Genomic DNA, 26939 nt, shown 5'->3' with positions numbered 1-26939 from the left:
TTTTACACTTTGAGACCAATTTAACATTTAGATTTAGATTCAACATTTAGATTCATCATTTACATTTGACATATATATTTAGATTCAACATTTAAAATTAGATTTATTATTTACATTTAGATTTATTTTTCCTGTCTACACGTTGATATAGAACATGTTGTTTTACTTGAGTTTCTGTCTCAAATGAAAGTAAAATGAACTAAATGTTCTTAATATGTCTACTATGAAAAAGTGGAAAGTTTTTACATACACCGCATATCCAGGTGTGCAGGGTTAAGCGGTGTGCCATAATGGTGTGTGCATAATGCCAACAATACATCAATTTTAAAAGCTGTTTCCCCAGGTTAACTTCATTTCTGATCAGTGCAATACTTAAATGTTATTACCTATGTTCAATGTTGTCAGTGTCTTCTTTCACTGGCAGTGAGTACACACAACAAAAATATTTTCTTTAATTTAATAAATGATTATAATAGACTTTACAGCAAATGTAGTGACATTATTATGATTTGGCCCAGAAAAGAGTTCATAGGTCACTAATAATTTACATAGCTTTGTGAGTATGCATTATACCATCCATCACCAACAGTCATGTGATTCTGTAATAACAAACAGTTTATCGAGACAGCATTTGATTGGTCATTGCAGCAGCATAAGTACTTAGAGAAGTTTAGATGTCTCAGGCAACTTTTATCACAGTGAGCGCCACAGAACAGCATTTAGAATGAATGACCAATCTGACCATTAACACCGGAAAGAACAAAAGAGTTGTCTATGTTGCCTTTTACGGTTTTGTCATTTTTTTTTTTGTGTGATAATTTTGTGCATTTTTCTGTCATTTTGGCTATCCTTGTTGTCATTTTGCGTGTTTTTGTGTCATTATGTGTGTGTTTTTATGTATTTATTGAGTGTGTTCTTGTAATTTTTAAATACAGTAATTTGTGTTTAACATTATTTTGTTCTTTTGTTGTCATTTTGTGTATTTTGTTGTCATTATATGTTGTTGTTTTTTTTAAATAATTATCTTATGCTGTTTGGTGTTTTTGTGACTTTTGTCATTTTCTGATTTGTACATATTATTATTATTATTATTATTATTATTATTATTATTATTATTATTATTATTGTTATTATTATTCTTTTTAATGCGTTTTATAATGGGCTTCATATTCTTTTCAGCATCTTAGATTAAAATTTTTGAGATATTTATTTTGAGGGCACTACAAAATTTGACCGAAGGCCACAAAGTTTATTTATTAAAAAGGTAATTTTATTAAATTAACATTGCACATGTGTTCTGTGTGGGGTTGTTAGCGCTGCTCATGTAGTCTTCAATATTTGAAAACGTGTTTTGTGTGTTTTGACCCTGCAGGGCTACCGTGGTGTTTGGCTGTAGCGCAGTAACTGAAAGGGGCGGGACTCGGCTGTAGTGGTTTCCATGGATACTGTTGGTCGCAGGGTACATTGAGAAGAAAGCCAACATTAAGAGGTAAAAAAGGTAATGTTCTGAATGAATGAGTATAGTTGTTATTTCATGTTTGTCATAGAATACAACATTGAGCCAAACACTGTAAAGTTATAGTCGGTCACACCGTCCGTAGCTCCGTTAACACGTCAGTGCATTCATGGCTTTAAACTAAACAAACTGTATTTTTAAGTTATTAAAAATGTCTCTATGACGGTGTCACAAAAAGTAATTAAGAGCAAGAGTTAGACATAATGTCATATGATGTGCTCGTTGTAAATTACGCTTTTATAATTGATATAAGTGTATTATATACACAAATATATAGTAGTTTTCAGCTTTATTTCAAACATCTATTTCACAATCTCCTTTTTAATGTCTACACACTGTTGCAAATAAAGAATAGAATAGGAAACAGCTCCTATTAATTCATATGAAATGACAGTGATTACTAGTAGATTTATTACAATTATTTCAAATTATTTATTCTCCAAACCTTATCAATCAATCAATCAATCAATCAATCAATCAATCAATCAATCAATCAATCAATCAATCAATTAATGAATCTCTTTTTTCAAGAAATACCTATTGACTATTTCAGTGTTTTTCAACCTTGGAGTCGTGACCCAATGTAGGGTCGCCTGAAATGTTTAGTAATTGATAGAAATAATTGAAATTATATTTAAAAAATGTTTTAATAAAATAAAATTTACATTTTTCTAAATTAAAAATAACTTGATTTGTTATTTTTAAAATTAAAATTTCAAACAACTGCATTCTATACTTTTATTTTCTCAAATATAAATCTAGAGCAAAGACAATGCAGCATGAACAGAAAAAGAAAGAGAAAAATTAGATAAATAAATAAAATACAGTATAAAAGTATCTGGTTACTTCGTGCACTAATTTTAGGTACTTGGTGTTTGTTACACAGTATAAAAAATCTTATCAAAGAAGTAATTCTAGATACAGAAAGCTTTTGGGGTCACCAGAATTTGGGGTCACTGGACTAAATGATTAAGCAGATGATTGTTGATCAATGATTAGTGATAGAAACTCAGAAGGACATATTCTACCTTTTTTGGACTATTGAAATAACCAGTCTGTCTTTCTGCTCACTATTACGTTTGTTTTAGTGTAATACACCAGGAATGTTCCAAACATTCATCTTATTGTCATAATTACTGCACGCAACAATATCCTCCTTATTTTCCCATAATGACTGGAATAAATGTCATTACACTTCATTATTAGTAATCAAGACTTTAACATTTGTCTTACAGTTACTTAGCCGCTACTTTTCCAACGTACTAATTGATTTATTTTTGGTGTAATTTTCAAATGAAATCATTGAAATCAGAAGCTTTGGAAGCCAAAATGAAGCCTAACGCTAGCATGATTAAATGCTTTCTGTTAGTGTTGCCAAAAAACATTAAAAAAATGACAAGTACAACAACTGAATCACACATATTGCTCAATGACGTAAAAAGATTTAATAAAATGTGTATCGGGCACGGTTTGTATGAATATTATGATGTAAATAAATATAAACATACTTTGACATATTATACAGGACTATAATATAAACAAAATAGGGCAGAAAATAGATTAAGAGTAATTTTAAAGATTTTTTCAAAACAGTAGTCATGGCCAGACAGTCACAGCACATGATATTTTAAAAAATAACAGTAATTTAGTAAGTATTATAAAAAAGCACATATACTAAGTTACTACATAAGTGCTATCTTTTTATGCATTTAAACCTTTTAATTAACTAAAAGAAATGCAGTTTGACATAATATTTAGTTGTCACGTCATTGACCCATATAATGCAATAAAATAAAATAATTAAATAAATCTGTGTAAATCCATTCTGACAAAGCACAGCATGTCAATTAGTTTATTCTTATTACATTTTTTGATAGAAATTAATTAATTTGATCTTTTTTAGTTAATTGACGATGACGTAATAGGGCCACATAAAAAAATTAATAAATCTAAGCACTACGAGATTAAACTCGTAATATTTTGAAAATAAAGTCGTAATTTTATTAGACTAAAGTCATGATATTTCAAGATTGAAATAGTTGTAATATTATGAGAATAAAGCCATATCTTAAAAAAAAAGACAGCGCTAGCCTTAAATCAACCACTTCCATAGTTCCTCCTCTACTAAAGGACCAAATCATTCTGTTTCTTTTGTCAGAATAAACATCTACAAAGTCACTTTAAAGTCATTAAACTGATAACAGTATAGTGATGAAGGGCCAAAAGGCTCAGTAATTCACCGTGTGTGAAACATAAACACAGCGCCCCTCATTGACCAGTTTAAGTCACGTGACTCAGACTAAACCTAACCATAACCATAACCATAAACCTAACCCTAAGACGCTACGTACCAATAGCACGTGGGATTGTCGGTGCGGCAACCGTACACATAGATTCGTTCTATAATGTTATTAAATGTACGAGTGACCGCAACATACACAACATTCAGTTTGTATTTAATTTTTATGACTTTATTCTCAAAATATTACGGCTTTTATCTAGAAATATTATGACTTTAAGATTTTATTAAGATACAACTTTATTCTCTTATTAACGTGGTCCTAATACGTCGTCGTATTAAAGAAAAATAGTTGATTCCAATTTTATTTTGCGGGTGGAAAAATAAAACCAAATTTTCCATCTCTCTTTGAATACTTGTGTGTTTTTTTTAGTCCACTTCTCTTTAGTGTCCCCGGTGGTAGAATGGGGGGATTGCTGACGAGGGCGGCCCAGTGGACCAATGACAGCTCAGGATGTTGCAAACTGGAGGCGACTCAACTGAATGAGTTCTTGTTGAAGGAGGTCTTGCACTTCACAGAGCAGTTGATGGTCCAACACCCAGAAGAGGCAACGCATGTGTTTGAGGAGCCACTAGTGTGGAGTACGACTTTAGAGGCATCTGATTTTAAAGCAGGATATGACGTCAGGTTGGTCCAATCACAGGGGTGCGTACATATCCACGGGTCATTATGAAACACGCTCTGCACAACTGAGCAAGGTTGGGCTCAATTATCATTGTAATTGCATAACTGATGATTAATTACAACTAAGACATATTTAGAATTGTAATTGAAAAAAAATGTTGCTGCTGTAATTGTAGTTTAATTGTAATATAGTTCAGATAATTGACTTTGTAATTGGCATGAACATTTTATAAAAACTGTCATTTACAATGTAATTAAACAGAAAAGTTGGGAACCATGTTACAGTTCTATGGTTTACACATAACAGCTATTAAAATATGTTTCATATCAAGTTTACCTGTTAGTTCTCTTCAGAGCCGTATATATAGAGAGAGTCGTGACAACAGAAGTCCAAAATGCTTCACCGTCACGTGATTAATGTAAGACTGAATTCTGTCCCAGAAGTTAGTGGGGGGCCATTCAAATCCATTGATTACTAGTGATATAACAGGGATTTTTTGTAATTTGTCATTAATAACTGCATTGATTGACAATATGTATACAGTACACCATCATATGTATGTGTTTATGTAGTTCCATAAATAGTTTTTTCCTAACGTAATATCATATTAACAATTAGTGTAAACAGCTTACCTACTTTTTTGATGTAGTTAAGGCCAACAGTAATTAGGTTATTATGTTAGTATGTATTATATACAGGATGTATTGCTTTGAATTTTCTTTTGTGAGTCATTTTGTCTGTTTATGTGGTATTTCCTTATTTTTTATGTGTTTTTGGAGTTATTTTCTGTTTTTGTTGTTATTTTTATGTGTTTTTAGAGTCATTTTCTGTGTTTTTGTTGTTATTTTTATGTGTTTTTAGAGTCATTTTCTGTGTTTTTGTTGTTATTTTTATGTGTTAATAGAGTCATTTTCTGTGTTTTTGTTGTCATTTTCTGTGTTTTTGGTATTTCCTTATTTTTCATGTGTTTTTGGAGTTATTTTCTGTGTTTTTGTTGTTATTTTGTGAATTTCTTTGAGTCAAGTTGTCCGTGTATTTAAGGGAGCTTAATAATTGATGTCATTTAGATTGTTCCATATTCTGACACCCTGAACTGAAATGCATCTCTCTTTTGGAACTGTTCTCAATTTTGTTTTTTTAATATCTGTATTCCTCAATGTAGCAGCTAGCATACCTAGTTTTTTGACATAGTTATGGCCAACATTATTTTGGTTAAAAAATGTATTAACATCTATTGTATACAGTATGTATTGCTTTTAATTTTCTTTAAAAAAGGGGTAATTAAAAAAAATGACAGGTTAATGGGTTTAGATACACTAATAATAATAATAATAATAATAATAATAATAATAATAATAATAATAATAATAATAATAATAATATTAAAATCCAATATGATTATTTAAACGTCTTGAAATCCAAAAGTACATCACAAATTGTCTCATCTACTGTAGCTTCAATGCGCTACAATGGTAAACTGACCACTTCTGGGACAAAATGTGAGACTCTATGAGCCGCCATTGCTGTAAAAAAAACAAATCATTGGAGTGAACGGAGTTGTTCTCTCAAACCAAATACCATTTTTTTTTTATTGATAAGGAAGCATAATAAAGTAACCAAGACATGAAAAACATATTACATGATAGATTTATTTTTTGTGCATTTTACAGCTGATTTAAGACGTGGGTCAAAACCAGCATGTAATAATAGGAGATGCTAACAGAAAGCTAACACAATGGGAAGGTTACATTTTATGGTATTTATTAAAGGCTCAGTAATTGTGATTAATTGTACTTGAACTTTAGTAATTGAGAAAATAATTGTAATTTATTTTTATTTATTGGTTTATTTAACGGGGACAGCATACGTTCATATCCATATAGAAATTGTGCTAGATTTAGCCAAAAGGCTATTTTTTATCTGTAGTCCCTGGACAGAATGTTCAAATGTCACCCTAAAAAAATACAAATTACAGGAAATACTGTATACAATAAAATATACAGTGAAAAATGTAGCTACATGATAACATATCACACTTCCATTTACAAATTATTAAAAAATAAAAAAAACAAAATAAACAATATTTGATAAGAGACAATCATCAGGAATCAAAAATTGACTTTCAGGGGGAAAATAATAATTGTAATTGGAAAAGTTGAGTTGTAATTAAACATGGATAATTGAAGACATAATTGTAATTTCAAAACGTAATTGAACCCAACCCTGTAACTGAGTACCAGTACATTTCACAGAACTTCATTGATTTCAAGCCTGTGCTTTGTTTTATATCTTGTAGAAGAAACACAGAGATGCATAAAACCAATCATGTTTTTACAAAACCAATTCACTAACAACATCTCATTGTGTTTTATTTCTTATGTAGTGACTTACTTGTGGAATCCCACGATAAAGACAGCGAAGGTCGTCCGTTGTTGCGCCTTAAGCCTCCGACTATTTCTGTGCGCAGCTTCAGCCAGCTCTCTAAACTACTTCATCTGGCAGAGAACAACACGTTGGCAGAAGTCCGGGAATGTCTGCAAGGTGAGCTGAACTTTGGATCCCGTTTAGTCGTTTCCTCATTGTTTCTCTCTCCATCCTGTCACTGCCATTATAATTTACCACACTCGCTGTCTCAAAAACTATGTTTACTTTATGAGGCAGCAAAAAAAGAAAGGTAAAATATAATGTCTGTTTTACTCATTGATCATAAATTGCTTTTAGGAATGTGTCAAATAAACAGTGCATATGCTGGTAACTAAGTGCTACTGCCAGAGTTTGGGGTCAATTACATTTTTCAGTTTTCAATTATCCATGTTCAATTACAACTCAATTACGATTGTGCCTACTGGCTTTTTCCCCCCTGAAAGTAAATTACAATTACATTTTCAATTACTAAAGTTCAAATTCAACTAATAACAAGAACTTAGCCTTTATTAAATAAACCCATAAATTGTATTCTTCTCTTGTGTTAGCTTTCTGTTAGCATCTCTTATGATAACGGGTCAGTTTTGACCCATGTCTTAAATCAGCTGTAAAATACACCAAAAATATTATTGGTTACCTCGTTAGGCTTCATTATCAAAGAAAATATTGTTTGAGTCTTTTTTCCTCAAGAGAAGTGACTGGTAGTGGGAAAAGTTTATATAAAATATATCTTAATGATTGTTAAGTGTGTGTGTGTGTGTGTGTGTGTGTGTGTGTGTGTGTGTGTGTGTGTTGAATTTCATTTACTATATAATCTGGTTTAGGTAATAAAGACCTTGTAGCCATAATCTTTGGTCGAAGCTTTGTCTCCTTCATGGAGAAAGAAGATGTAAATCAGGATGTACAAAGTCTGATGGTCAAGATCAAAGAGCGAGAGCCATCTGAAGATGTGGAGGCCAAGATCAAAGTGTTTCTCCTGCTTCAGAAGAAGGACAAAGAGATTCTCAACAAGCTCCTCCAACATGTCACAGAGTAGGTGTCTACTTTTGATTTCCTGCTCTTCTTACATATAACAAGACAATCGGAGGTGTAAAGAGTACTGTTACTTGATTAAAATTGTACTCAAGTTCAAATAAGTCATATAATACTCAAGTACAAGTAAAAAGTAGCTCAACTAAATATTACTAAAAGTATAAGTTACTATTTACTTTCATCCCCAGGTTTATTTTTGGTAATACATTTTGCCACGATTCCCTTGCATACAGTAAACATCTCATGTACTAAGGAAGAGACTACATTTTTGCACAATTTTCCACAGAGGCATCTGCATAAAATAAAAGGTTTATTAAAATGGACAATTGTTTATTTGAATAAAAGAACACTAATGGATTCAATTAAACAAAAAACAATTTCTCAGGCTCTAGCCCCTAGTGGTGAAAAAACACTTCTTACACGTGTCTTGCACATTTATTTTTGTGTAATCATTACGGTCTGGAATGATGTCATCAGGATCATTTAAATTAGTTTAATTTAAATTAGGTTTATCAAAACTAAAACTGATCAAATTTAGTAAACCATTGATCACTGAGGGGGAATATAGTGACATTAATGCTGCTATCATATGTCTTTATATGACATGAATAATTAAAAGGAGCAGTCAGAATAATCCATGTCATTACAACTTAAAACTACATTTTAATTGTATCTTACTCATTATTTTGAATTACATTTTTATTTCAGACATACATTTTTGTTTAGTTATAGTTTTCTTTTTATTAGTATTTATTTTGTTTCCTCACAGAACAACTTATATTTTACTTTATTTTTGACATACATTTTTGTTTAATTATGGGTTTTTTATTTATTAGTATTTTCTTTTCTCACAGGAGTTAAAAACTAGTATTTTCTGGAAAAACTTGATTAATATCTCTAAAAAACGGAATAAAAAAAAATTGACGTGGAAAACAGAATTTAGAGAAAAGAAAAAAAAAAAACGCATATGCATTTAAATGTATAAAATATTTTTAAAATTTGTAAATCGAATCGAAATTGCAATATCTGTCAGAAAAATCGCAATTAGGTTTTTTGTCAAAATCGTGCAGCTCTAGGCTCTAAGTATAGCTACATTTATGAACTCTAAAACAGTGACATGTGGGTAACAACATTATAGCTTAAAATCATAACCTGAGCCAAAGAACGTGGCTGGGCGTTGATCAGAAATAGCACAACTAAGAAGATATGGATTATGTTCAATGTGCCTTCATCAACTGCTGATCTGAAATCAGTACAGTTAGTGGAGATAACAAAAACAGTTGTTCATTTTATGATAAAAGCATGACATTTGGCATACTGATTTATTTTCTATTAAACTTGGACAAAACAGTGCTAGCCACTTGAAATTCCAATATGGTGGCTATTTTTCAAGATGGCCGTCGTTGCTATTCAATGGTTATTATATAACCAAAAACTGCTCAGATTGGGCCAAAAGAGATGTCAGCAGAAAGGTGTGGTCCGCCCAAGTTTGAATATCTGCATCCCCCAGGGTAGAGTCAGGACTGCGCCCGCTAGAGGCGAAACACTCAATCGCCTCAAAAAACTTGGGAAAAATCCAAAAATGCTTGGATCTGGTCAAACAAAGGGTCAGTGGAAAAGTCTAGTACTCCCGAGACCGCGGAAGTTTGGTGTTTTCCTGCACCAGGGGTAAACCCACAAGAGAGTGAGCAAAAGGGAGTGACTTTGATACTGATTTCTCCCATTGACCGAGGTTACCCCTGGTGCAGGACAACACCAAACTTCCGCAGCTTCTTATATAAAAAATATTCAGACTCCGGGGAATGAAACGCGTACACTGTTGCCACATTTGTGTAGCCTGTGAGTAAAATAATTACAAGATCTATTAAATGTTTATCAGGCACTGGGCTGGAGTAAGTAAATGTTTATTTACTATTATAGTTGGTGTCATTACTATTTTTATGTCATTATTATTTAGTGATGTAAATTTCTTTGATAATATTTTATTTAACAGTTTACATTATTGGTGTATAATATATATTTGAAATAATATTATTGAAGCCAATCTGTATTATGTTTTTTTTTTTTTACTTTTCTTTTATAATCCTGGGTTTTATTTTCAATGGTTGATTGTCATAATCTTGTGAATTATGCAATCGGGAAATGTGGAAGTAGACGTCAGAGCACACTGGCGGAGAAAAAAGAGAGGAGAGACTTGAGTCAGGTGTGCGCGAGAAGACCCGGATGCTGACCTGAGGAAAACGGACGTACGGACGGAGTGAAGCTAAGTGAAGGCTTGCAAGAGTTTTGACGAGTTCCACAGACATCCGCTTGGAGAGCGGAGGACCGGAGGACGGGTCGTACCGTACCGTGCAGGACCGGGCGGAAGAGAGCTGCGAACGAAGCAGTTGGCCAAGCGGACTAACGAGGGGCTACCGTGCAGGACCGGGAGAAGAGAGCCGCGGACGGAGGAGTTAGCTGAGCGGGCTAACGAGGGGCTACCATGCAGGACTGGATATGAGAGAGCTGCGGACGAGGAGGAAGCCACTGCGGGTTAACGGGAAGCCACGTGTCGGCCACTGTGTTTGGAAAACGTATTTGCGCTGTGTTTTCATCGCACCCAATGTTTTGAAACACCCACCAGCTGGCAACAATATTGAAATTGAGTTGTGAGTAAAACGAAGAAAGTCGTCCATTTTAACGACCACATGTGACTGTGTGTATGTGTGTGGGTGCGTGTGTGGTGTGGGCCCACCACCATTGCTAGAGTTGATTTGACACGTGTTGGATTCCATTGTGTGTAGAATTGTTTTGTGTTGGTTTATTGTTCTGTTTGTATACTGTTATTAATTCCTCTTAAAATATAGTTCATATGAAAATATTTCATCTCTGGATCTCAGCGTTATTAATTAGTATTATATAGTGAATTAGTTGTGTATATTGGTGGATCATACACTCTTGAGGTACACCTTTGTGGTATCTACCTTTACAAATTTAAATGAATCCTAGCACCCCTCCATTCTCAAGAAGGGCTTCATACAGAGTGGTGTGCAGGTGCTACATAAAAGTGGGGGCTTGTCCGGGATACTAAATTGATTTGAAAAAAAAAAATGTAAAAAAAATGAAATAAAAAAAGTGGTAATTTAAAGTTAAAGATTAGTGTTGATCCAGAGACGTGTTTAAAAAAAAAGAAAAAAAAAAAAAGAATGTCAACTCAGTCAAAGTCCAAGTCAGAGAGGAAGACCACGTAATTGTACATGAACTTAAGTCCATCAAAGGGATGATCAAAGACTTATCTGTGGCTGAAGTGAAATGGGCAGGTCCTTGTCCATTCGTCATTCTTCCTGGCACAGAACACATTGCCATCTGCCGTGTTAAAGAACAGCAAGCTATTGAAGACAGTATACTCACTTACACACTCACCTTCTCTTTCTTCAAGCGTACTGGTCCAGCCAACTGTGTTGATCTCTAATATGCTGTAAAAAGACAAATTCTTAGTGCAACGAGTCACTAAAACAAACTGCTATTCCTATGGGCACTGTAATTGCACATTTGCACGTAGCCGACGTGGTAACTGATGCATCAAAGACTCAAATCAAAGCTGTTTCTAGTATGGATCCTTGTTTGTTTGACTTCAGTGACTCCCCCATAAACCAAGAATTGAGAGAGAGAGAGAGACTAAGTCAAAAGTTGGTCCTTTTTTAAACATCAGAGGGCGCTATCCAGAAGTGTAGGCGGCGGGCGGAATCTGCTACTACTTTCTTTCTTGCCACCTTATACTCTTAAACATGTTCATAAATGATTCCTTACCCCTTTAGCACCGAAAGAATATCTGTAATATTACGTGAATATCTGTAAAAGTCACGTTTTTCTATTAGCTCTGTCTGCTAGCATAGCATCTCTTCTTCACTGCACAGATTAGCTGCATGCCAACCTACCACTGGGTTACCAGTGCCCTCTGCTGGTCCAAACAAATATCTGACGTAAATACAATGCAGACTGTTTTTTTTTTTTTTTTAAAGTCCAATAGTTAAGGCGCAAAATACATTTTCAGTTGCACTTTTAAAAAGAAAAAGAACTATTATGCAATTTTGCATTGTTTACTATAAAACCAGAATTTAAATTAATAGGCTTCTTCTTCATTTGTATTATTCCTTTATTTATTTCATTCAAGATTTATTTTTGGTTAACTTGCATTGTTCTGAATAGTTTATCAAGGGATTATTTTGACAATGAAAAATAAAAAGGAAATAGTACAGTATTTTCTAGTTTTTTCCCCCCAAAAAATAAAGGAATATTTTTCAATCATTATTTGTCTACAGTCCCATTTTGTAAAATAAATTGTGAGAGAATTGTATCGTGAATCGAATCGCATCGGGAGTTGAGTGAATCATTACATCCCTAAAACCAAGAATGCCCAGAAGGTTTAAGATCAGTCGCTTTCGCCAGCAGAAAGTTGAGTGCCTCTGAAAAGAACTATCCTGTGCACCAGCTCGAGTTTTTGGCTCTTAAGTGGGTTGTGGTGGATACATTTCATGACTACTTGTATGGGGCCCAGTTCACCGTGAGAACCGAAAACAACCCCCTTACTTACCTTCTCACTACTGCCAAGCTTAATGCAACTGGTCATTGATGGCTCTTGGCGCTCTCAACGTACAACTTTACTTTGCAATACCGACCAGGCAGCAGCAACATCGACGCAGATTCTTTGTCAAGCAATCCTCTCCCCACAACAGAGGAATGTTGGGAAAGTATGTCCCCAGAAAATGTCAAAGCCCTCTGTAGACAGATTAGCTGTGTAGAGACACCCAAAAAGTCTACCACACTGGCTGAGTCACTTGTAGTTTCACCTGAAGTCATACCAGACTGTTTTCTTATCCAATCCGTTTGGATCTAGGTTCCTTAACCCAACTGACTTCCAAAGATCTCATAAAAGCCCAAGATGACGATTCTACTATCACCCCGATCAAACAGTTTTTGACTTGTGGTCCACCATTCAAATCTGGAGACAACCTTAATGCTACCCTGCTCTACAAAGAAGCAAGTAAACTGATTATGCAAGATAATCTGCTCTTCAGAGAAGTTGAACGGTCTGGAGCCAAAGTTAAACAGCTCGTGCTGCCTAAAGAATACGTCAACATGGTGATGAAATCCCTCCATGATGATGCTGGACATCTAGGAGTAGAAAAGACACTTGAACTTATAAGAAACCTATTGGCCTAAATGGGGGTTGAGGTTGAGCAGTATGTGCGGAATTGTGGTAGATGCGTCACTCGCAAAGCCCTTCCTCAGAAAGCAGCTCTGTTAAACCAGATTAAAAGTGAAGGCCCTTTACACCTTGTGTGTATCGATTTCTTGTCACTAGAGTCTGACTCGCAAGGTTACGCCAACATCTTAGTAGCGACAGACCATTTTACTCGGTACGCCCAAGCTTTTCTGGTCAAGGACCAAAAAGCAACTACAGTGGGCAAGATCCTTTGTGAACGTTACTTCGTGCACTAAGGACTCCCTGCACGAATTCATTCAGATCAAGGGAGAGATTTTGAAGGCCAGTTGATTCAGGATTTACGTTGAATTCTTGGAATCCATAAATCTAGAACATTTCCTTACCACCCTCAGGGAGATCCCCAGCCAGAAAGGTTCATTCGGACGTTGTTGTCAATGTTTGGGACCTTGGACCGGCAACAGAAACAAAAATGGAGTCAAAAGATCAGTCAGATGGTTCATGCTTACAATTGTTCCCATAACGAGGCAATAGGGTATTCGCCTTATTTGCTAGTGTTTGGCAGAGAAGCTCGTCTACCTGTAGACACTTGTTTTGGTGTGGTTGATGAAAGTCAGAATCTTAGGCCATATCACCAATATGTTGCCAAACTCAAGAAAGATCTTCAAAGAGCTTACATTTTAGCCACAGAGTCTTTCGAGAAAAACCATCACAGAAACAACCATGCACATGACAAACATGTGAAAGAACAAGTTCTCGACAAAGGTGACAGAGTGCTGCTCAGAAACTTTGGAGGCACTGGGAAACAAAAGCTCAAGTGCAAATAGAGACCATTGCCATATGTTGTTGTGGAGAAACTGCCCACCCTCCCCGCTTATAAGATTAAACCAGAAAGAGGCATGGGTGCAGAAAAGACAGTCCATCGTAATCATTTGTTGCCTATTGGATACCTTGTCAGACTACCTGTAGATGACAATGACCAAAAGTCACAACAAAGATCTGTAACAAGAGCACAACTCAAGGATCAGACTACAGAGCCAAAGCAGACAATCAACCGAGATAATGACATATCCTCAGTCAGAGTACTAGGAAGTTTACCTACCAAGACCTGTTGAACGGGATTGGGAGAAAGTACTATCACATCCAGAAATGTGTGCAAAGCAAACCCAGTCAGTAGTTTCCAGATCTGAACTTGGAGGACAAGCTCCAAATCTGGATGATCCAGAGCAAGTTCCTAATGATGACCCTGATCTGAATCTCAATGTCGAACCCAGAGTTGATGAGCTGGAAAGGGGCGCAGACATCGAGGCTGGTGAATCAGATATTGATATTCCTGTTGAACATTCAAGGAGACTCAAAAGGCATGTGGTGAAGCTAAGCTTTGATGAACTTGGTAAGCCATGTGATCATCCAATGACAGTTCTAAGCCATGGAGTGCTGGTGGGAAGTGAAACCTACAAAGACTCTAGACGCAGTCTCTGTAAAACTTTCTGGTGTCATCCCATGGTGTTGTTTCACTTGTTCTAACATGATTGCTTCCAAAAATCTAAACTTTTCTGAATTTGTTTGATGGGGACAACAAAATCTTCTAGAAGGGGGTGAGTATAGCCTGAGTAAAATAATTACAAGATCTATTAAATGTTTATCAGGCACTGGGCTGGAGTAAGTAAATGTTTATTTACTATCATAGTTGGTGTCATTACTATTTTTATGTCATTATTTAGTGATGTAAATGTCTTTGATAATATTTTATTTAACAGTTTACATTATTGGTGCATAATATATATTTGAAATAATATTATTGAAGCCAATCTGTATTATGTTTTTTTTTTTTACTTTTCTTTTCTAACCCTGGGTTTTATTTTCAATGGTTGATTGTCATAATCTTGCGAATTATGCAATTGGGAAATGTGGAAGTAGACGTCAGAGCACACTGGCGGAGAAAAAAGAGAGGAGAGACTCGAGTCAGGTGTGCACGAGAAGACCCGGATGCTGACCTGAGGAAAACGGACGTACGGACGGAGTGAAGCTAAGTGAAGGCTTGCAGGAGTTTTGACGAGTTCCACAGACATCAGCGCGGAGAGCGGAGGACCGGAGGACGGGTCATACCGTGCAGGACCAGGTGGAAGAGAGCTGCGGATAGAGCAGTCAGCTGAGCGAGCTAACGAGGGGCTACCATGCACGACCGGGTGTGAGAAAGCTGCGGATGGGGAGGAGGCCACTGCAGGTTAACGGGGAGCTACGTGTCGGCTACTGTGTTTGGGAACCGCAGTTGCCCTGTGTTTTCACCACACTCAATGTTTTGAAAGACCCACCAGCTGGCAACAATATTGACATTGAGTTGTGAGTAAAATGGAGAAAGTCGTCCATTTTAACGACTACACGTGACTGTGTGTGGGTGTGCGCGTGTGTGTGTGGTGTGGGCCCACCACCATTGCTAGAGTTGATTTGACACGTGTTGGATTCCATTGTGTGTAGAATTTTTGCATGTTGGTTTATTGTTCTGTTTGTATACTGTGCAGTGATGTTGCTAGGTACGCGTCCTGCGTCTCTGATGCTTAAAAATCTGAAAGGACGCAGTAAATCCACTATCCATGTGTCCCAGGGATGCACCTTATTTTTCCCATGAAAAACGACACATTATGAAAAATCACATTAACTAGCAAAAGAAACCGAGCCGTCAGCGGACCCCTTTACGCATGAACTTAGTGCACACATGATCCCCTTGAGTACATGCTAGTTTAGCCGCTACAACAACAACTAGCAAGTTAACGTGGATTTCATTTCAAAATGTTTCCTGGGGCCGCTTATTTAGTGAACCGCCCTCCGTCCGTTTTTCGTGTAGCGCAGCGGTGGTCCTTGAAAACGTGGATCAGCTTAAATCATCTTCCCCTGCTCAGTGTTCAAACTGTTGTGTCTGACTAACTAAGAAAAACAGCCTTTTGTCCGTGTCTATAGGTAAACATTCACAGTCAGCAAGCTGCCTCAAGTACAACAGTTTCAGTGGGAACTTCCGGTTTACAAAATAAAAGTCTGTTGGAACAACGTTATTACAATGTTACATTCTAACAACATCTCATCAGAGCTACAGAAACTAAGATCATTTAAATCTGGTTAATTTAAACTAAGTTGATCAAAACTTAATCATTAAACCTGATCAGATTCAGTAAATCATTGATCCCTGAGAGGAAATATGGTGACATTAATGCTGTTCTCATACATCTTTATACGACATGTAAATAATTAAAAAGGAGCAGTCAGAATAATTCATGTCACTACAACTTATATCTACCTTTTAACTGTATCTCCCTTAATTTTTGTTTAATTATTATTATTTTTTTTTTATTTATTAGTATTTATTTTGTTTTCTCACAAGATTTAAAAACTAATCTTTTCTTTGAAAAATGATAAATATTTCTCAAAAAATGGAATTAAAAAAATTAAAGTGGAAAACAGAATTTGGGAAAAATTAAAATGAAATTTGGGAAAAAATAAAATGGATTTTATGGGGACCTAAGTCAAAGATACGAACTTCTTAGTAGTAAGCAGTGATGTTGCTATGTACGATTACATTGTAAACATCAACTTATGTTTAAAATCACAGTAACTAGCAAAAGAAACGTAGCCGTCAGCGGACCCCTTTACGCATTAACTCAGCGCAGACATGATCCCCTTGTGTACATGCTAGTTTAGACGCTACAACAACAACCAGCAAGTGAACTAGCTGCTTACAATACACCACAAACATATCTGCATCATTTTATTTTTCTCAACAGACTTTGCACTGTTAAGTACATTTTTTGTGCTTTAAGTTTCATAGTGATTGACTCAGTTCATTTGATTTAGTTGATGTTCAGACAAGAAGATTTTGGTCTTATTGTGGTGACAATTGATTTTTTGACATTGTCATGATGATGAGAATGTTTTGTTGTGTTTAAAGCAGCACTTTAATTGATAATTTATTTTTGTACAACATACACCATTTTGTTTTCATTTGAATTTTAGTAATTTATTTTGGTGCTCTTTTATGTTGCTACAAAAGTGCAATAAACCCTGCCACATAGACAGTTGTGCAATAAACCTTTCAGATTTGAAATTGTATTTGTTTAATTTCAGATACATTTTGAACATACATGAATATATCTGCTAATTATCGGCATATCATACCACCACTAAGAGAGTTTGACACTACAATTTAAGAAATAGAAGAATATAAGAAATAGAAAGAAATATTTTTTTTTTTTATTGGGGACCCATTGAATTTCCCAGAGACCCACTCAAATCACCACCTGTGGGTCCCGGGACTCACTACATTGAAAACCCTATCAACATCACTGCTGTGTTATTCGTTCATCTTAAAATATAGTTAATAAAAAAGTTATTTAAAAATATTTCATCTCTGGATCTCAGCGTTATTAATTAGTATTATATAGTGAATTAGTTGTGTATATTGGTGGATCATACACTCTTGAGGTACACCTTTGTGTTATCTACCTTTACAAATTTAAATGAACCCTAGCACCCCTCCATTCTCAAGAAGGGCTTCATATAGAGTAGTGTGCAGGTGCTACATTTGTTTTACAATAAAAGCAGGAGCGAAGCACATATATGGCCTTGGGAGGACCAGACCTTTCCGCTGACACCTCGTTTGACCAGATCCCAGCATTTTTGGATTATTCCCAAGTTTTTTGAGGCAATTGAGTGTTTCGCCTCTAGCGGGCGCAGTCCTGACCCTACCCGGGAAGGATGCACATATTCGGACTCAGGCCAACCAGACCTTTCTGCTGACACCGTGCTTGGCCGAATATAAGCAGTTTTGGGTTATATATTAACAATTGAATAGCAATGGTGGCCATTTTGAAAAATGGGCGCAATATTGACATTTTGATAGTTAGCACATGACCTACATAGCACACTCACACCAAATTCCATGCTTGTATCATCAACTAAAAAATCCTGGCCCAAAATCACATGTAGCTGCCCCACTATAAGTAGTTTAAGATATCAACGTTTGACAAGAACAAACTCTTACAACAACTCACTAATGATCATACAACCGTATAATCGGCATTCAAAGCTGTTTTGGCGCTGTACATTACGTTTAATCTGGTTGGTTGGCTATGATGTGATGCATTTTATTGTTGTTTGTTCATTTTTTGTAATTTAGCAATGTCTGTTCATCATTTTAAAACAAAAAAATAATAATTTACTCAATAACTGTTGGGTATAAAAATTTTAATTTTAAAACGTATTTAAGTAAAATTACTGATTTAGAAATATACTCAAAAAAGTAAAAATACCCATAAAAGCAACTCAATTACAGTAAGGTGAGTACTTCAACCCATTTCTTCTCACTGCATCTTTCCAAGAAAGTTTACACTTTTTTTTTTTATCAGATTGGAAGGTACAGATTTAGAGAAAGACTAAATACATTTCTTTCATGTTTTAAAAAAAAAAAATGTATATATATGTTTTTCTCTATTTTACATTAGACAAGTGTGTCTGGATCCCACTGCAGTAAGAAATGAAGTGGAGTGGCTGAAGCAGCTCTGCAGCAAAGGGGAAAACAGGGTGTTGAAGTCACTGTGTTACACATCAGGTTTGAATTATCTCCACGTTTCTCTGAGTTGCTTGGAAAGCGAATGCTATTAACACTAATGCTGGATAGTCTATGTTCTAATGCCACTACAGACGTGGAAATCATTATATCCGTCAAATTCAAGTTTAACAGGTCATTAGTCAGCTCATGCTCTTTGCTTTATTGCAGCGTATTTATCATCAGATACCAAGCGAGCGATGAATATTGTTGTTTCCCCAAATTCTGTTGTTTTAGTTTTGGTTTTTGTAAGTCAAGCTAAAGGTCAAATTGATGCTGAATGCTGTCTGAAACTGGTTTCTTCCTTCATTATGTTGTCTGTATATATGTGCATCCTTCTATGGGACCAAACACAATACCTGCAGCGTGTCTGGATTGTTTTTTCAGATTACGAGTTTTCAAACGGCTGTAACGCCCCTCTGTGGAGACAACTTCTAGGGGAAATATGTTATGTTGTGTTAACACCCTGTGACACAGATACCCTCTACATCACCTGCAGTAATGATGGTGTTTTTCTAAACAAGGTAAGAGGAGGACAGAGAAGGGCCTGTGTAGAGTACAGTATATTAGCAGGCATAATGTCACTTAAAATGCACTTTTTTTTAATTACTTAGGGAAAAGTTTTGGAGTTCATAAGAAATAGTTGAGTAAAAAAAACCCAAGCATTAGATAGATAATAGATATAGATATGGATTTTTCAGTTACTTTATACGTATGTAAACATTTGGTTCAATATAATGCCTTTATTTTTTATACATATTTTATACATCTACTACACCTGGGTTGGAGGTTACATTCAATTAATAATTGGTGATTATTTGATGATAGACTATGAAAGTTTACTACAATAACAAATCCCTAATCTGTCCCTAAAGCGATTGTAAGTCACTTTCAGTAAGATGGAAGAAAAGATTATTTTCACAACTGAATTTTGTTTTCTTTTTGAATACTACGTAGTTTTTTTTATCCAGACTTTTTTCAGGAAATTTACTTTGATATCCTGAAATGAAATTATAAGGCCACATCAAAGTAGATGCATCTGAGGAATCAGCAGTAAAAATATTTAAAATTAGCAGCAAAACATTTAAAATCAGCCATAAAAACCTTTAAAATCAGCAGCTAAACATTTAAAATCAGCCATAAAAACCATTAAAATCAGCAGCAAAACATTTAAAATCAGCAGCAAATACAAAACAGCAACACATTATTTCAACAACCAGTGTGCCATGTTATGTTTTTTCTCTCAATCTTTTGTTTTCAAATACAAAATACATTTGTTTATTCTTTGTGTGTTTGTACCTATTTGTCTTTTTCTATTGAAACTGAGTAAAGCTGTCTCTGTAATAATAAGACATGCACCAACCACACTGCATCCATCTTAATAAGCCTTGTGCAGAGATCACACCATTCATTTAAATTGAAGCAGTTCACACATTGAAATAGCACAGATGTTCCTGGTCTTTTCTGAGTTAAAAACCACTTGATTTAATCTGTTCAGTAGTAAATACAAGAAGAAAAAAAAAAGCAAAAATAAGAAACAATCAAAGTGAGCTGAAACCTATAATTGCACATGGGCACTAAATAAGTGTTTTTCTTGGCTTCTGCTGAATTTTTTTGTTATGTTTACTTTTATGTTTTTTGTCCTTGTAAATGCCCATGACCCACCAGTTGAAAACCTATGCACTAAACTGCTCCTTAAGCCTTTACTTGACCCTTATTTTGTTTTGCATTGAGGTACTCTTTTTAATTTGGGAATCATGCAGGAAGACATTTGTGTGCAATACAAACTTTTACTTGTAAACTAAAAACAGTAATATTAATAACAATAATTATGTTCTCTTCACAGGGGATTAAACAGGATGGACAGGAGAGTGGCTACGAGCGAATAAGTGAAGTGTACAGAGACCTGGTGACACTATTGAAGCACAGATCTCCATATTTTGCAGCAAACATAAAGACACAGGTACAGTGTAAGACAAGCAGAGGTAATTAACACAGACACATTAAAACGTCTCCAGTTTCAGCTCTCCACACAGAGATGTGTGGGCAGTAAAGAACCTCTTTGTCCCATGAACAAAGTTGTCGTTGCCAAACCTGTGATCTAACACTTTCACAGTTCTGTGTGACTCACCTCAGTTAACAGAGGTGGGATTGTGTAATCAGTGTCTGTGCTGCTCCACGCTTGTGAGCTGATGTCTGGTTGTTGGTGTGCTGAAAGATTTGGTAGTCAAACCCCCGTGTCTCATCACCAAAACAGCAAAGTGTCACCCCCCCCCCCACACACACACACACACACACACACACACACACACACACACACGCTCTAAACTATATTGGATTTATTCAGTGGTGTTCTTTTCCTTTTTTTTTAGTAATTTGATGACAGAACAAACCCCTCTATGTGAACTCAAAAACCTGTTTTCAAAATACAGTTTTTACTCACAGATGCAGGGCTTAGTTGGAAAATGTGCAATCATCAAAAGGTTTTCTTGTAAGAGTGACTAATTCTTACTCGTCTTGTAATACTCAAAATTGGTCTTGGTCTCAAGAGGCTTTTTCCTCTGTCTTGTCTTGGTCTCAAACTGGTCCAACTCTGGATTTTCCTTCAAGACAAGCAATGATCTGCTATTCTTCAACTTCATTAATGTGATAATAAGTAGAAGCAGCACTTGAAACTGTCTGTTCCTGATTAATTAATGTTGTATTTTGACTTAAAACATTTAGCATTAGCTCATTGATTATTCTGTCTTCTTGGAAACCTTATGTGTTGACACCTGCAAAAACCAGCACGTCATCTTATTTCTAGTTATAAATACCATAGGCCTTATTCACCTCACAAATAAACAGCTTGTTTTTAGATATTTAAAACAATTGTGGCCTTATCAGTGGCTTTTAAATACATACAAAGATTTACTATTGGAAAGAATAGAAAAAAATTGTCAAGATTTCAGATTTTGGCATGTTGTGCTTTGAAAGACTTGAAGTCACCTTGTTTTTGCCTGTAAAATGTTTTTGTTTTTTTTTTTAAACCCAAAAGTTAAACAGAAAATGCTCTTTATCTGTTCAACCATGTCATGGTTTTTAAAAAGTATTTTTAGGGATTTGGTTTTGACTTGATCTCGGTGCACGGTGGGCCCACTAATCATCAACCACCCTATGATGCATTGTGAGCGGAATGTAAAATTGTCGTCAAGCTCAAAATCTAACATCTCTTTTCAAAACAAAAGCATCTCTTCTGGTTTCCAATTAGTTTTTTAACGGTTTTGTAAATAGGGCTCTTGTTTAGAAGTTAGCCAAAAGTTTTGTCAGGAGCAAAATGTCAAAAATAATTGTGATGCAAGTTTTATGGCATAAATGACCACATGTTGATATTCTACTTGCTCACTTTCTCACTTAAAATGTTTTCAAAACTTTCAAAGGTGAAGAATTTAGATATCTTTAGCCTTGGTGTACTTCAGGGTTTTGTTGTTGTAGATTCGGGAAACTTGGAAGTATACTTCAGTGGAAACGGTCATCATCCTAATCATACTTTTAGTATGTAGTAGACAGTATCTGTACTCTATGTGTTTGTAGTATATAGTATGGAGAGTGCCTGCTTGGTATGAGTAAACAATGAATGGTGTGGCAAAGGTGCAGGAAAAAGAATCTTTCTTTTTTGGGGTGTCTTTCTGTGATTGGGGTATACACATTGCATACAAAATGTTTGGACTGATTGTTGACAAACACCTTTCAAATTATGCAAATTGGATTGTTGATATAAGATAAAAAGCAATCATAATTTCTGTTTTGGGCAAATTTCTTTCCAGTTTTAATCAGAGAAGGCAACAAAGTTCCAAGAGAGTACAACAAAACACCCTGATCCCAAATGGTGATAGCCAAGGCTAGAGCAGATCCTGTACTGCTCAGTGTGAGGAAGCAGATCGTTTTTTTAATAAAAAGCTCCATTACAATAGAAAGCCTCCATCAAATGAGTCATAGCAGCCAATGCAGACGCCGAGAGCAGTGCAAAGAGTAAGCAGACTTGTCCCCTCTGCTTAGTGTTGTTGATTTATTTTGACATCACAGCATGATTGGAAGTTGGATGTGCTGCATATCAACATGCATAAGATACTCTCCAAAAAGCACAAAACCAGCCAAGGTTGTACATTGTTTTTTTGGTTATTCCATCCTGGAATTATTATGGACTGTCACTATCAGTCAGTGAGAGCTGCATGAATCCCTCGACTGACAGATGGTTTATGGCCACTGGCTGCAGATTTGCTGCCCCAATGATTTTCCATAAGTCTGGATCAAGTAATTAGATACAAGTCTACCCCGAAACACACGTAAATACTCCAGGCTTTGCAGTATTCTACTTTAAAGACAGTTTAGCAAATACGCAAAGGGCTAACTATTAAATGTTACCATGTATTATTAGAATGCGTTTTTGAGTTAACACCTCCGCTTTACGCAGAATTCGACTTTAAGCCTCCACACATAGAGGCACCTGTAAAACAAACTTTAGGCTAGAGCATGTCAAGCAATTTGGAGCGTTCCCCCCTGCGTAAGCACATGGCCTTTATCCATCAACACATAATAGAATTAAAGAAGGTTGGTGTGCCTTATAAACTCAGACTGCGGCTCTGCGGTTGGGTGAATTGACTTGTATGTTTCCAATGGCAGGTCACTTTGTCTTTGGAAAAGTGATTGGCTCCAACACTACCCATAGAGAGACGTCTGAATTCTTTCTCTCTGGCCTTAAAACTGTTGAGCCTTAGAGCCACTGACAGCCCACAACAGCAGGTGTCAGTGATTACGCTCCTGCATACACACATACATACATGTCATATGGGTGTTCATACAAACGCTGTAAATTGTGGTATAAAAGCCTGAGCATTTGGAAAAAAAACCCCTGAGGAACAGCAACACAAAGGCGTTCGTTATTCTTAGCCAAGCTGTAAGAGTTTAGTTAAATATCGAGCAACAATAAATCTTTTAACATTGTTCAGACAATAAACAGTCAGAAGCCCTGAGAAGGTTTTCTGTTTTACAGTAGTTTTTGTATAATTAAAATCTGCATTGTGACTTCAGTTTTTGTAACATTGAGATGTGGGCTTGAAGCTTAGTTTATTGGTTTTACTTAACATTAAAATGTTTTGTCGTTTTACTATAACACACTTGTTGCACTTTTAAATCAGTTGTGAAGTTTATTTTAAATTGGTAATGAGTTTATATATTAAAAGTGAGCTGATGTAAAAACACATCCACAAGATGTAACAAGTACAAATCAAAAGTATGGAAAACCGAGTGACTATCAGCTATCAAACACACACACTTGACCCAAGTCAAGTCTCGAGCAATGTCAGAAATTAGCGAGGGCCACGAGCCATTTTGCCCTCAATTTAGCCAAGAATGCCCCCAAAAACCTTGCTCCACGGGCCAATATATCCCCCAAGTTTATTGTCAACAACTTACTATTCTCCAGACATGATGTATATTTAAATTTCTTTAGAAACTGTAGGTTTCTTAAACTTCTATTATACTTCCATTTGTTTTTAAAGTTTTTTTGTTATATTTGCAGGCTGTTAAGAGCAAAATAAACCCATAGTTTCCCTACATCTGTCTTCTTCTTTCTGCAATAGCTACATACTACAGTACTTGCAAACTTCTCTGAAAAAGAAAGGATTGTGCATTTTAATTTATAAAAATATCAAAGCTTACGTTTTTTTTTCATGGCCCCCAGTTATTTTTTTTTAAATGCCCCCATTTTTTAGACTATGGGGGCCAAAATTACCATTATAATATTTTCTTTAATTCATACCCTGAGTACATAATATCTTAGTACCACATCTAGTGCCATTTTTTTAGAGCAAGTTTATTCAACTGAAACAAACAATGAATTACTTGAACAGAGAACATATTTGTCAAATAAAAGAGATACAATCTGACATAATGCTTTTACAAACACATCAATCCAGCATCTTTTTAGATTTTCAAATTTTCATGGAAACAAACAATAATCATACTGGGAAATAGAATAGTATAGGGTATAATTTTTCCAAATCAATTATCTTTAAATCTAAAGGATATCACTCTCGGAATAATTTTCCCTGCTAGCGCGCACATGTCTCAGCCCAGCTTGATGCTTTCAGCTGCTTCCTGATTGGCTGTTAGTTTGTTTATTCAAAGTCCAGTTTAACTTCAGATGACAGAGTACTATCCAACAGGGGTTTGAGCAGACTTTTGCCAATTAATAATAATTGCATTTTATAAAATATTTTGTCATGGAAGGAAGTCGAGGCTTCCAGCGTCAAGAGGCTCAAGTCCGAGTTAAGTCATGAGTTGTTTGTGATTTTGTCCACACGTCAGCTAAAAGTGTATACTAGGTTACTAGTGTAATTAAAACAGCTGGTTACTGAAACAGAAAATAACGACAAGGTGGGAGGAGCATGCACAAAGGCTCCCCAATCCAACATAAAACATGACAACCAATGAATACTCAATATTTAGTTGTTATCCCTGCACCTGCTTCATTTGCACTAGTTCACTAGTGAACATGTTTCCTCGGGAAATACAGCGACTTACAGTAGGTTAAAAGTGTATCTTGGTGTGTATGTGTTAACTAGTTAGGATCTATCAAAATTGTACATGTCAACAATGCCCACTGCTTTTGGTGTTTCTGACATACAACATATAGACACATTTTTTTTATATATATATATCTAGTGAAGTACCGATAGTTGTATCCAGAAAAATTAGCGGGTAGTAACTAGTAACACACACATTTTACTCAATACTGAGCTATTGGAGCAAAAGTAACATGATTGAACTAGTTAATCAGTGACATTGTGTGACTGCCATACATATTACCTGTTGTGAAATTGTATTGCATGAATAATATGTTAAGGTTTCATTTATTCAGACAACTTTTCAGGAATTTTTCTTTGATATCCTGACATGTTTCTAATGACAACTGCCAGTCTTCTTCAGAGGCATCTGCTGATTGCTTTGATATGTCCATGAGTTCCACGTAATAATTCCAGCAAATTCATTGTACTGTATCTTCTTTTTGAATAATATGCTAAGGTTTCATTTATTCAGACAACGTTTCAGGAAAATGTACTTTGATCTCCTGACATGTTTCAAATGACAACTGCCAGTCTTCTTCAAAGTCGTCAAAAAGAAGACAAAATGAACGTCCTGGAATTATTATGTATTGCATGACTTGTTTACTATCTAATGATACAAAATGTTTCCCATGATAGAAAATCATTGTGCTGCAAGACTCCTGTAACTTTCGTCACATTTTCTAACTTGATTAATCTAAATGTTAAGCAACAGGAAAATAAGGAAGAAGAGAAAACCGTACATCACCATGTGAGGAACAAGGCATGCGGCACAACCAAATATGAGCCATGTCCTCGATGGAGAAAACTCGGCCTCTCGTCCACAAGAGGGTACGTGATAATTCTTCTCCCCCAGCAGGGATTTCTCTTGCAAAGCTGATGAGTTTTAAATGACAGTCACGCCAAGTCTAGGCCACATGTGCTTAGCTTGTCTGCCAGCAGTGAGGCATATAAATAGATGGTTATTTAGTGTACACAGTTGAGAGACAGTGCAAATATTTTTTGATTACACAATAATCTCAGTTAAATGTTTAAAAGCAGTAGAGGCCACTTCTCTTGCTCAACCAAGGGAAAACATTGGAAAAAGTATCAGAAAACAATCCCTAAGAGATTTATCACATGTGGTGCTTGAATGATAAATAGATCTAGCGAGGGCTGAGCTGTTGCAGCTGTACCTTATGATAACTGTACCCAATTGAAAAGAAACTGGCTCTAGATAAAAGTATCTCAATTGCAGGAAGAAAAAAAAATCCCCTGTTGAACTCTTGTCTTGAATTGTTAAATAATGATTATGTTAGAAAAATAACAATTTTCAAAATAGAAACTGGCATAATGGCTCTTATTTTACATCATTACAGAGTGGAAAAGAAATCCAGCAGAAGCTTCGTGGAGAAGAAAATGGCGAGACAAGGAGCCAAGAGCAAGATGAAAGCAGAGTTCTCTGTGTCTTCTCTGACAGGGCACCAGTCCTCCCACAGAATGTAAGTATCCTGAGGTACTTCTGTTATTAGATTACCTTTGGCTCTCTTTTACTGTGCAGGTCAAGCAACCCAACAGACTACATAAACCAGGAGAACATAAGAATGTAGCAGATCTAATGTAGATTTAGAAAGCAAACAGCTAACATTTATACAGAAA

At 35.6% G+C, this 26939-nt stretch overlaps 1 protein-coding gene across 1 annotated transcript in view; it reads left to right on the top strand.

Moving 5' to 3' along the window:
• The first annotated feature begins 1371 nt into the window (after positions 1-1371).
• Positions 1372-26939, top strand: part of odad2 (outer dynein arm docking complex subunit 2) — a 99050-nt gene continuing 73482 nt past the window's right edge. Inside the window, exons 1-9 of the mRNA XM_028434457.1 lie at positions 1372-1498; positions 4189-4443; positions 6825-6982; positions 7690-7897; positions 18593-18699; positions 19084-19220; positions 20543-20659; positions 26011-26132; positions 26660-26782. Coding sequence (XP_028290258.1) covers positions 4220-4443; positions 6825-6982; positions 7690-7897; positions 18593-18699; positions 19084-19220; positions 20543-20659; positions 26011-26132; positions 26660-26782 — 1196 coding nt within the window. The 5' untranslated portion in view covers positions 1372-1498; positions 4189-4219. The remainder of the gene's footprint in view (positions 1499-4188; positions 4444-6824; positions 6983-7689; positions 7898-18592; positions 18700-19083; positions 19221-20542; positions 20660-26010; positions 26133-26659; positions 26783-26939) is intronic.

Source organism: Gouania willdenowi, chromosome 20 (genome assembly GCF_900634775.1).
Source record: "Gouania willdenowi chromosome 20, fGouWil2.1, whole genome shotgun sequence".
Lineage (NCBI taxonomy): Eukaryota > Metazoa > Chordata > Actinopteri > Blenniiformes > Gobiesocidae > Gouania > Gouania willdenowi.
This window is presented reverse-complemented; position numbering and strand designations above follow the sequence as displayed.